We start from the raw sequence: 12394 nt of genomic DNA, 5'->3' as shown, positions 1-12394 counted from the left end.
GAAGCTGAGTCGGTTCAAGTTGCACCAATAACCTTCGCATAATCAGAAAATGTTTTAAAATGTATTTCGTTGCAATTTCCACTTGAAAGGTTTTTAAAGCTTTCAATAAATTATTTGTTTGATTATGTTCGTTATAAAAATATCTACAGCAATGTTATTTGCAGTAACAGATATGTCAACAAACTCGATAACTGAAGAAGTTAGAAAAATCATCCTCAGTAAGATATTAATTCAATTATTTTCAGATGATCCTTCTATTATGCATTCATTAAGGGACTGAATTGACATTATAAACTACGACAGATGTTGTAAATAGCCAAATTATTGTCGCTTGTTTGCTACAAATCCGTATTCTCCGTTCATCCTCGTTTCTTTCCCCGAAAAAGTTTCATTTCACTGCATTTTATTAGAATATAATATAAATAATCGATAAATGATTTCTGCATGAGAAAAGCTTTGCAGATGGCGATATTGGGAGAAATGGCTGACGAAATGAGAGCGGGGAATAAAATTTGAGAAGACATTATGAGGAGTTCATCAGAGCACAGTTGACTGAAGTAGACGAACTTTGACTCAAGATTAGTTCAGATGAGAGTTGTAATGTCCGGTCCAGTTCCATCCGTTTACATTTGTATCGTCGATTTTGAAACCAAATTTTGACTTGCGTGGGAGTAAGATCGAGCGTCACTGCTAATCGCTCTCGTTCTGCTGCACTCACATATCGCTGCAACTTGAAACGCTCTTCCAGTTCGTTCACCTGTAATGTACTTATCTGTCTCCGTCATTTGTCGGTAGGGGAAAGAGTTTTAATCTGTTCTGTTCCTTATAGCGTACCAGTTGCTAAGTAAATCAAAAATCACTTTTTGTCGATAGCACACCATTGAGTATGCATATATGTGTTCGTACAGGTATATAACCTTCAACTTAGTAGTCAAACTTAATCAGTCCTCAAGTTCATTAATTAGGCATACAGTTTCTGTGAGTACCTATTAATTAGTAGAATATAAAAGAAGAAGGAAGTTGTGGCTAACGGCAAAATCTTTGTCAGACATCTTGAAGAGTTTGGAACGACAAATTCCTTGCATCAATTCAGCCGAATTGGGGCAATGCACAAAACGTGGCGTTAACAAAAAACAAGTGATATCTGTAAAATACATCAAATTTATCGAAGCCACCTGAAACTGAGTAAATAAAACGCGAGGCTTTCGTCGTGTTTGTTGCGATCGAAGCTGCACAGAAGTTTTGGAATCATTATTGCTGCCGAAACGGTTGGCTGTCAAATCGAGTCGCGAGTCACTGCGCATATCTGGAGTTCAGGTTCAGCAAATTGAAATGTACTGACCGGATTAATTGTTCGAACAGCAATTAATGCTTGCTACAATTAGACTATTATCATTCATAACTGCTCCATTATCAATAACTCTGGAGTTCGAGTCAGAAAATTATACCTTAGTACCTATTATTCATTGAGTTGCTTTGAATTCTTCACTTGAAACTCTAGCATAAATTTCAATCATTTCTAACCCGTTTATTTCTAGGAACTTCAACTGGAGATTAAGTGAATTAATCGACGATTCGTAAAGTTATAGGCGAGTGATGAATACTTACTTAAGCGTGTATAAAGTGCAAATTGTGGTACAGCAGTAGTGGATGGTAACTGCTCAGCAAAACCCCAATAGCGCATATCATCCATCGAAGTTAATTGTTCCAGCGAAAAGTTCCGTATTGGAAACACGGAAGAAGGCACATTTCTAGTTGTTGGTAACGATGATAACGTTGTACTGTTCGCTACGGATAAACTCCAGGGGAATTCAAACGTTGGCATTCGGGAATTAGGTATCAATATGGAATTATTGCCTTGATTTATTGCATACAACTCGGGTTTCCTGGATGTACGAAATTCCGGCTGAGGAGCAGACAAGTAATCAGGTTGTTTAACCGGATTTTGGATTAAGTTTGTTAGTTGTTGTTCACGTTGTTGCTGATGATATACAGCCATTAATGGAGAGTTCGATGATTGAAATTACATTGATGCAAGTGATGAGAGGCGCGTCTTATGTCTTCAAAAGATTCTCACGGGGCTAATTTTTACCTTGAAGAGATTTTCTAGTCCTCTTCTCCATGAGTGACATGACGGAATAGTATGTCAGAGCGAGACGAAAACAGGTTCTAATGGGTTCCGAGGTAATACGAATAGGTGTTACGGTACTGAAGTGTATTTACATAGTTAGCCAATCAGCAATGCTCACTTCGAGGAGTTCTAAGCAAGGAAATTGGAAAATGAGAAGCGAAGAAGGCGATAAAGGGGAAACGGATTGCATTACACACTTAAATGCGCCTTTCCTTGAGTGATTAGGACCTGCTGCATCACCAATTTTGAACCTTTGTATCAATTTTCATTATCCTTCAAGCAATCTATCAAAGATTCTGTCTCCCTTCTCATTGCATATCCCCTTGAATTTACTGATATGAACAGAATTGATCCACCGCATCATATAAATCAATTTCGTTAAACTGCTTACGATAATACCGAGTCACCTATAACAGTCGTTACTATTTATATTTTGTAGATTTTTCAAGAAATTTTAATTCATACCCTTTAATCCCTATCACTTCATTTAAAAAATAAGTCTCGAACAAAGTTTCGTAAATGATTTCCCCATCTCGACTAATTATTTAAATTCAACTATCTATCCTCAAATTTACATCCTTCATATAATTAATTCCCATTCCTACACACTTGAATATAAAGTGACCTTCCATATACTGTTAAAATACTGATGATAAACAACGTATATGTTAGAATGGCGCTCTGGTGTACCTTATTTAGCGGAATTGTCAACTAATGAATTACTATAATTGTATTCTAATAACAGAAAGCAACAAATGAGGCTATGCCATAACTCTTTTAATCAATTAAGCAATGAAATTTGTTCTATAAACTGCAAGAAGGCATTTTAGAAAGTTGACAAGTCCACCTGACGTAAGTATACAGTTGTCAATTGGGCAATATAAGTAGACAGTTCCCTTAGGGGGAGGTAATATGAACTCAGTTGTAGGGGAAAAAATCAAGAATAACAAAGTGAAAACAAAAAGGTTAAATAAAGCGTTACTGTCACAAGTTCAGTATTGCTCAATGAAATCACCTTCAATCTTAGAACATATATTACTAACGAACGTCAATTTCGAGATGTTTCCATATTGCGCACTGGTTTCAGTTTGAAAAGCAGTTGACTTGAATCGACTAGCTAATGCTTACTGCGGGAATTTAAATCTATAACTTCGACGATTTGTCACAACGACAAGCCTATTGAACAGTATCTAACACCTGTTCATCCTTAATAATATTAAATATGATCGCAATTCAGCAGTCTTTATAAGCATTACACATTAGGTTCCGCGGATGGTGTCCACTGCATATCTTATCATATGCGAAACACGTTATGTGTCCCGTTCTTTAATTTCTCCTATTCTGCATTCGTCGAACCGCGCAATTTTTTAATCATAAATTCTTCACAAACAGTTGCACTCTCCATTAAAGTTTTTCTAAAAATCACGGGTATAACTATTAACACAAACGGATCTTTTCTCGTTAGAAAACGAAAGCTGCAATTTTGCAGTTGAAATAAATTGAAGCAAATTTCAGGAAATGCTAACAAACCGCAAAAATTAAATGCTCAACCATATTTCTTTCTCTAAAGCACACAAAACGCACTGATGGATGTACTTCGGCGACTATATTAGAGTAACAGACCACAACTACTTGAAAAATCGAGACATGTCATTCATGAGTTTGAAAAAATCTCGGAAAATTTTCCTAATTCATTATCAAAAAATTCCAATCAAACTATAATATCTGCATGGCATGAATGTGGAATGAATAACTTCATGACTGATATTATAGTCCTTTCAACCGAAGTATGCAGTAGAAGAATATGTACCTGCGTAGTCGTTTTACAATTTCGGTACTGAAAATCTTTCATTCATTTCGCAGAAATTCTTTACGTACAACAGCAAAGAAGAGGTGATGCAGCCTAGGAACTATGCTTTCTTTTACAGATGAAGCTAACTGCAATAAAAATTGTTTATTATTCTCAATGGGAAAAGAAATATTCAATTTTATCATATTTCCCAAAGATTTCTCGTTGATAAGAAATGGAAAATATTCAATGAATTATTATCAACTGTTAGGAATCATGGAGACTACTCCATCCAAGCAAAGTTTTGAATTACAGTAATTTCCATTTACTGCACAAGGCATATTTCTAAAGCATTACAATGACAATGGATAAGTTTTAGAAAAATTCGCTGTACTGTGGTAAAAGATAACGAACAAGAACTAATAAAACGGCACAACAATACAACATTAACGGCACAACAGTACAAAAGTTCGATGGTATTCTAAAGTTACTTAAATTTGCTAACAGAATATCTTATAATCAGAGTTTATTGAGTTTATTTTCAATAAACTTTGACCATAATTAAACAAAGAACCTTAACATGATGCATTATAACCATTAACATTACAGGTTTATCGCTTTTTATACAAGCAAGCCTTCAGTTTCAATCCGGTAGGTCGTTTCTGTACCACTTTACCAGTTTTAATAAATTCCAAAATTACAAAATAACCACCATCATTCATCATCTAGAAATTTTTTAATAAATAACACATTACTATTAAACTTCTCTTTATAATTCAGGGCAATATAATATCAACGAACCTTTCCAGTAATCGCAAATCCCATTTTTGTTACTGCGTGCACAAACTGTTTCACATTTATAAATCGACTCGCAACTTCGGCTATTTTCAAAAAACCACTGTAAATAGACATAAGTCACATTTTCCTTAAAATTATGTTGATTAATTTGAAGAAATAATGAGCACAATGCTTCCATATTACTATTTAATAATATATGAAGTGGATAACAAACCCTTTCTTCAAAATCCGATTCGCTTCCCTCAAATATTCGTTTAGATTGGTTCCCATCAATGAAAGACAAAAAACAACAATATCCACTGATTTACTGCACAACGGGACCTGCACAAAAATTATTTATCAATAAAAACAAACTAGAAAAAAGGTTAAATTTAAGTGTATAGTCAAGTACGTCTAAAACATGTTCATATAACTGAAAGAACCTTTAATAATATCGCTACTGATATTTACACAGAATACATTTTCGAGGCACAGTCTCAGCTAAGGTCATATTTTTTTCATTATCAGCCTTCCCAAGCTTACTAAAGTCCCATTTAAATTGAAGCAAAGATTTCGGCTTTTAACATTCGTATTTGTTGAGGATTGTGTGCTTATTGTTTTCTTTTTCTAACAGCTTCATAAGAAATTAGTGAAACGTAACTCTGTTATGTGTAAGAAATTTACAGTGAATTTACAGATGTCCAACAGTATGGGAATAATGGACGATTAGAGGAAATCTTAAACGTCTCTAATCTATTATGCTACAAATAACGTGCAAAACTAATAATTTGATGCATTAAATATACCATGGACATATCACACGCCGTAACGCGATCATTTGCAGCAATCAAGTCGAACGAATGTACAGTAGCTATATGTGACAGTGCATCAGCAATTGTTGCATTTCCACAGCCCAAATCAGCAATCACTAAACCATCATGTTTCAGTGATCTTATCCATTGAATAATAATACGAACTGGATTATATGGCCATTTCTTTGCCTATAAATGATCATCTTATTGACCTAAGACAATATTTTCATTTCTTAATCAACTATTTCCATTTTCTAACAACGTATAATAATTTAAAATTTTATTTTTGCTAATACCATCGACTTCCACATCACTGCAGGAATAACTCCACAGCACATTTGTCCTCGATTCAAGATATTAATTACGCTAATTAATTTGTAAATTATACCATAAGAGGATTAAAGCAGTTAACGCCCTTTTGATAGAAAGGAACACACAACAAATTTTCCCCGCAATATGTTTTAGACAATCTTACATAGGAATTCATGAACTACATTCATATAATTCACATCAGCAAACCTGTTTCTGATATCCTTTGTGGTACAACTCAAAAGCTTGTGGGTCCTTCCGAAATAGTTCCATAGCTTCCGCACCACTCATAGTATATAATTGCTCGTTGATATACCGAAATAATGAAGAATCTATTTTTTCTCTACCATTCATTTCTTGCCTACTCATTGCGTCATTTTCATTTGGGCTGCTAGGGTAATTAGTCTTCCTAATTCTACTTTTTCTCTTTTTTTTCATTATTAACGCATCACTTGAAGGGATGGCGTGTTTATTACCTGAAACAATAAATCACAATGTACAGGAAGATAAGTAATTCGCATGCTTTGTATTAAATGATTCCGTGATAATACCAAAAGATCTCTCTGAACAAAGTATACATACGTACACATAACTACCATTTCTTCCCTCCAGTTTTCTTTTCGCTTCCTTAGCAGCTTTCTTGCGAACCTTATTTCGCCATGGACGATGTTGTTTTCTCGGCTAAAACAACGCATTGTTGGTAACATTCAGAAATGCAAAAGTCGAGGCTATTTATATCTCATTAAACTGCCTTCCATAAGCAAGACTGCAGCACATACACCTTTTAGGCAACTTATGCTGAATGCAACTTTAATTCATCCATCGTCCACATAGTTAATTAGTTTTCGAACACAATTTCTACCTTAATAAATATAATGCTCCACACACTGCAATTATAATAAAGAATAACAAAGCTAACAAGTCTCGTCATTGAAATTCCCACTTTTTCATTGTAATCGATTTCTTTCTGCACTGACGAAACCACATTATCCTTGCTCTCCAATTTCGCTTTTTGTCTCATCAAAATCTCAAGAAAAAAAAATCCATACAGCAACAACTGGATGAACTTTGGAGGGGGCAAATTTCGCAACTAGATCACCAGAAAACCTATTAACATCGATACTCCACAATGATCCCGTAAGTTAATACTAAACTTATAATTAAAACTAAAATAAAAATTAAGTATTTCAATATGCTATTCGAACATATGAATGTAGAGAAAATACAGTATACTGACAAACTTTATTTCCAAACAATTAACTGTTTTACCAAAAGTTCAATAAACAGAAACCTAAGACCACTAAATATTGTAGCATAATAACAAAACAAACAATGTAACAAGATAATAAAATCATTTCAAATCCAGTCCAATAGGGCTTTTTGTTAATAGCTGTACATCACCACTACAATAACAAATTCACGGAATCACCAAAATATGAATAATTTGACACGAAATTTACCGTCTATCTGTTTTCCCAAGTCCACGCTTGCCAGAAAACAAATGTTTCGGACGTTTGACAAAAATATGCCTGTCAGCTTCACCCTTTCTTGCTTCGTGTTTCAGATTTCTCTGCTTCTTTCGCCCAACTTTCTTCGTCATTTCTCGTACCTAAATTAAAACCTAATTCTTAATTTAAGCAATATTCTTCATCAACTAATCTATTGACCCCATACATATGCATCAGCGAAAAAGCCTTTTTCTTACAGAAATGAGGCCAAATATCTAACTATCTTCCGCAATAATGTGCTGATCTTTAGCTTGCCACTATTAAATGCATACTGATCCAAAAATTAAGAAAAATTGCTAACCTTGTCATTCTTTATACCCTGAACATCACGACTTGGTGGTCGGTTAGCAACCAAGCTCGGACTTTTTCCCACCCGTATTTTTTTGACAGTAGGTTCCTTCAGCTGTTCCTTAGCTAAGTTCTTCAACTGTGATGGATTAATATCAACACCAAGATCATGGAACTGTTCTTCCAAACATGCCATAGTTCGATCGCGTTTTCTTGCAACGAAACGACTTAAACGTGGTTTCGTGATACTTTTCTTAGCTTGTGAGGCCTACAATTCTAAGATTTAAATGAGTTCAAGATATCTATTTAAGGCATGAAGAACGACCACGAAATGGTTGTTGAACTGATAAAAAAGACACGACAAGAAGCTTTTCTGTTAATTCATTTTACCATTTTCAGCTGACTTTCTTTTTCCACAATTTTTTCGGCATTTTCAAACAATTTTCTTGTCTCATCATCGTCCAACACCAAATCCTCGTCATAATACCTAGAACATAATGTTTTACAGCTACACCAAAAATCTCCTAACATCAGTAAAAGCTGTGTAAGTTTAAAAACAAGTATGAATTCCCAATAAACTGAAAAAATCTCTTACCCAGCTTGAATTTTCGCTTCTTCCTCTTTCTTGATTGATTTTAACATATCTTTGACATTTGATGTAACAAAATCAGAGATATTATGTCCTTCCCATATTTCGGGCACATTATCGTATTTTTCTTCGTCGTTCTTTAGCAAATAATGCTCTGCAAGAAGCAGAAATATAGATTTGTTATATTCAAAACAACATCTTGTCATTTGTTCTGAGTTCATTTCATCGTCTTGTAAGTTAAATAAATAAATTCCATCTGCAAATTATGACGAAAATGAAAATGGGTGAGAAAAAATGATGCATTAATTGATGACAATTTACTCTTCAAATCGAGTATATATTCGTCTTCCATTTCTAGCTCAATCTGGCGCTCTAGTTTCCGTATTCCTACAAATTTCCCGTTATCGAGATTATTACAGCCTAAAAACTTCTTCTTCATAACTGCTTCCGGTATATGCGGTGCGCGCACCTGAAATCCAGTACTGGTAGATGACAAGAGCAAACTAAAAACCCTTCAAATTCTACAAAAAATAAACATACTTTGTCATCCCTCGGAACAGGATAGGCAACAAAAACACGACTTAGCACGCCATCTTCAACTGCTAACTTCCTCGATTGCAGTTTGCTTTCAACACGTTGTGTCAAAAGACAATCACATGCCTAAACGTAAATATCTTCTTTTTTTAAAATAAAAGCACAATGTCTTCTTTTCCTTACTTCCTCAACAATTACAACATGTAATTCAAGTTGTATTTCTGAAGGACAGAACTGCAAATAACTGGTTGAACATAAGCAAAAAATGATGCGTACAGAATCTAACACACTAAAAGCAAGCCTACTTTCAACATTTATATCGCTGAGCATTGCCAGTCTTACATTAGTTTATCCTATGCTCATTTTTACCCCCTCCTCCCTTAATTATTTTACAATTATCATATTTTGATAGAGATGTCAAAGTGATTACTTATACTGGGATTAATTCATCCAACTTGCATTAATGTTTCGTTCATTTGCTAAAAAAACTGCTTCCGATATTACTTTAACATCGCACAATCGCTATCCATTCTACATGCTATAAAATACTCAAATATAGTTAGTGATATAACAAAATCGCAAAAAAAAATTACCGTATTTCTTAAATCCATGATTCCCTCTTGTGTTACAGTGCTAAGTTCAAATAATGATAAAGAATCGTCTTCTAATCTTTTTAGCTGCTTTATTTTCTCCAGCTTTAGCTCATCTCGCCTTACAATATCCACTTTATTTAATCCAATTAATACTGGTTTGTTTATAAATAATGGACGGATACTTTCAAATAATGCTACCTGAAAAGATCAAACTGAATTAATATTCCTGACAAGTATTATATAAATATGGTATTGAATCAGATTCCTTACCTGCTCTTCAATCGCATGATCACATGTTTCACTTATATCCATAATGAACAAAACTGCAGCACGCAAGTGTGCAAGTGCGGTAACTGCTTGCATCTCAATTGTATTGCGCTCTTCCAAAGGTTGATCCAAAATACCAGGTGTATCAATAACCTGAAATTATTCAATTATGATTGCCTAAACATATTTCAGATTTACAACTGTGACATATTTTCTTTTAAAATACTACAATTTTTCCTTCATGCTACAAACTTCCATTAAACTTTCATCTTTGAAATTTGCAATTCGTTCAGAAATAATTAGGAACAAATCTTCCAGGAAAACCATCACCACCGGCACTTGCCTGCCAACGAAGATATTTATAATCAAGATGTCCAACATAAAGAGCTTTAGTGGTGAATGCATAAGGTTGTACTTCAACGTCAGCACGTGTCAGTAAATTCATCAACGATGATTTACCAACATTTGGGAAACCACACAGTATTAACGTCCTGAAATTCGACTCAAGATCTACAATGTAAGCTTTTTATATTTCACTGTTGATAATATTCCTTTTGATTATCATAAATTATTGACGAAAAAAAAAATGCCATTAAATAATCAATTTCTCCATACCTTGTGTTTGGATCAATTGTTGGCAAACGAGAAAGATGTTGCCGCACCTGTTCCAAATAATCAAAACTTGATTTCTGTCGCTTTAATAGCTTTACCATTCGTCCAAGTGCTGCACGCTTTAACATTTTACACCGATATAACGAATCGCCATATTTCATTAGGCGAACATATTCTCGTGCAATACTAAAACGTTTTTCATCGAAAATTCATATTTCAATCAACGTAAATGATTTCAATGGCACTTCAAAACCTACCCATCGATCAAATGACGAGCCGTATTCATTTGTCCCAAAGCAATTTTGTAGTGGTCCTTATCGTATAAAATGTTCATGAGATCGGCATAAAACGGATGAACCTCCTAAAAGGCTATTCAGAAAGTTCAATAGTGCATTATGAAAATCCAGAAATCGATATCTCTGCATTTTGCTTCAATTCACAACAATTCAACAAAATAATCAGCTGCATTTGGCACAGAGATTTATAGCTATGATTACGGGAAAGCATAAAACCAGACAACCGACAAGAAAGAAAGAACTGAGAAATTACCTCCATTTTTGGAAATTCATCAATGATTTGTGTCAATTTATCATGTAAAACCTGTTGCAAAAATTTAATTTTCCGTGTATAAAACGATCGGATCCGGCTGATTGCAAAGTGACGCCGAACCACAGTTGGTGTTTTTCTCTGTGTTTTGGAAAGGACTATCTCCTTTAAATCCTGAAAAACAAATCCGTGTCTCACAGTTTTTTATTCCATTGCGGACTTGAGTGTAAACAAAAACTATACGAAACTGTTTCCTTTTCGATAGCATATTTAAAATGTGCTAATATCCTAGCACTTAAATAATTAATTGAATAACAATAATTACTCACCGCAGCGGACGGAACGACTGTTATCTTTTTGAAATTGTAAATAGCCGGCATTTGCTCCTAAATGAAATAAATTCAGTAGGAAAAAAAAACATGAAACTACAGATGTCGCAATTAATGTTACCTATCATAAGTCTGTTGTAACTGCCATTAAACGGTCTATTTTATTCGCACGTTAGCACATATAAATGAGAGTGGAAACCAAGAAAAACAAATTACATGAAAGGAAAGAGGAGGAAGATGGGAAGGTCGCTTTAACAGCAACCTCCTTCCGTCCTTCTGACCGTCCCATATTATGAGTAACAGCTGAAAGCATGGCGAAGGATTGGTAGCACCTAAACTTATCACTGAGTAAGCAATCCTCGTCCATAAATACTTCTAATACACCGTTAAATTACGTCTTCCCTCGAAAATATCATTGAGATAAAAACTCCACTATACCACACTGTCAGATTAACTTCTTCAAGGGCTTCCTGGTCGGAATACTTCCATCCCCGCCTTCTCCCTCTTATGTCCCCCCCCCTACCGAACATCCACTACCAAACATGGAACCAAACTCGTCAAAGTAATGCACTACCTTACCTGTGGCGATGGGAAAATGACGTCTCATCCACAAAACTTAGGTAGTAAATGGAGATTGGGATGGCACTAATGTAAAGTGATTATCGTTAAGTCGGATTGGAGGTTGGTACTGGATTCTTGGCTAATGATACGGAGGAAATTTGACAAGTAGATTTGGCTTCCCATATCTTTAGAATGGCGAAGAAAGTTTCTTCGAAAAGCGGATTTGTCGAAGTGGGCGTTGTTGATGCATTATAACATGCTCTTTGTAAGCTTGGAAGTATTCCTATAACAGTACCATTCCAAGAGGAAACAGATAAACGATCTCATCTTTTCGCATTCTTTATTTTCGTATACATAATGCATTGTATACGTATGAGTGTGTGTAATCTATTGTTACGTATATGTATTTATGTGTGTGTCTGTTTGTGTCCCTGTATGTGTATATATGTCTACCATCAGTGATGAATGCCGGCAAAATTTCCATACTGTCTATATAAAGGTCTATATAAAGGAAAAAAAAGGAATAAAATTACCTCTTGATCGATCAGGATCTCGAAGGCTGTGTCTTACTATTGACAGGACTCTGTTTTTGTTGCCTTTCAGAATGAAGTACTACAATAAAGAATCCAGTAATAGTAACATAGGTTTGGCTGTGCATCCTTATACTATTATAACAAACAAAGAGCTTAATGATTTCTTAAATTATGCAATTTTAAATTGCTGGTAACTAATTAGACAATGGCGATAGC

The 12394-nt window shown here is 34.7% G+C and overlaps 2 protein-coding genes across 2 annotated transcripts; both read right to left on the bottom strand.

The window, feature by feature from the left end:
• Nucleotides 1–523: 523 nt before the first annotated feature.
• On the bottom strand, nt 524–1999 carry LOAG_08402 (homeobox domain-containing protein; the record flags this gene model as incomplete). Its single annotated transcript, XM_003143934.1, has 3 exons — nt 524–757; nt 1176–1306; nt 1609–1999. 3 exons carry the CDS (start codon nt 1997–1999, stop codon nt 524–526), a joined length of 756 nt encoding a protein of 251 aa, XP_003143982.1.
• Nucleotides 2000–4531: 2532 nt separating this feature from the next.
• Nucleotides 4532–11135, bottom strand: LOAG_08401 (nucleolar GTP-binding protein 1; the record flags this gene model as incomplete). The annotated part of the gene is made up of 20 exons (XM_020447691.1): nt 4532–4645; nt 4722–4818; nt 4933–5039; nt 5504–5698; nt 6029–6294; nt 6415–6499; nt 6738–6813; nt 7279–7427; nt 7628–7882; nt 8005–8101; nt 8210–8357; nt 8525–8672; nt 8744–8863; nt 9331–9528; nt 9601–9750; nt 9941–10088; nt 10213–10395; nt 10467–10570; nt 10759–10929; nt 11085–11135. The coding sequence occupies 20 exons, from the start codon at nt 11133–11135 to the stop codon at nt 4532–4534; spliced, it is 2862 nt and encodes a 953-aa protein (XP_020302107.1).
• Nucleotides 11136–12394: the final 1259 nt, after the last annotated feature.

Source organism: Loa loa (genome assembly GCF_000183805.2).
Source record: "Loa loa unplaced genomic scaffold supercont3.456, whole genome shotgun sequence".
Lineage (NCBI taxonomy): Eukaryota > Metazoa > Nematoda > Chromadorea > Rhabditida > Onchocercidae > Loa > Loa loa.
The sequence above is the reverse complement of the archived record's forward strand: the minus strand, read 5'-3'. Positions and strand labels throughout refer to the sequence as shown.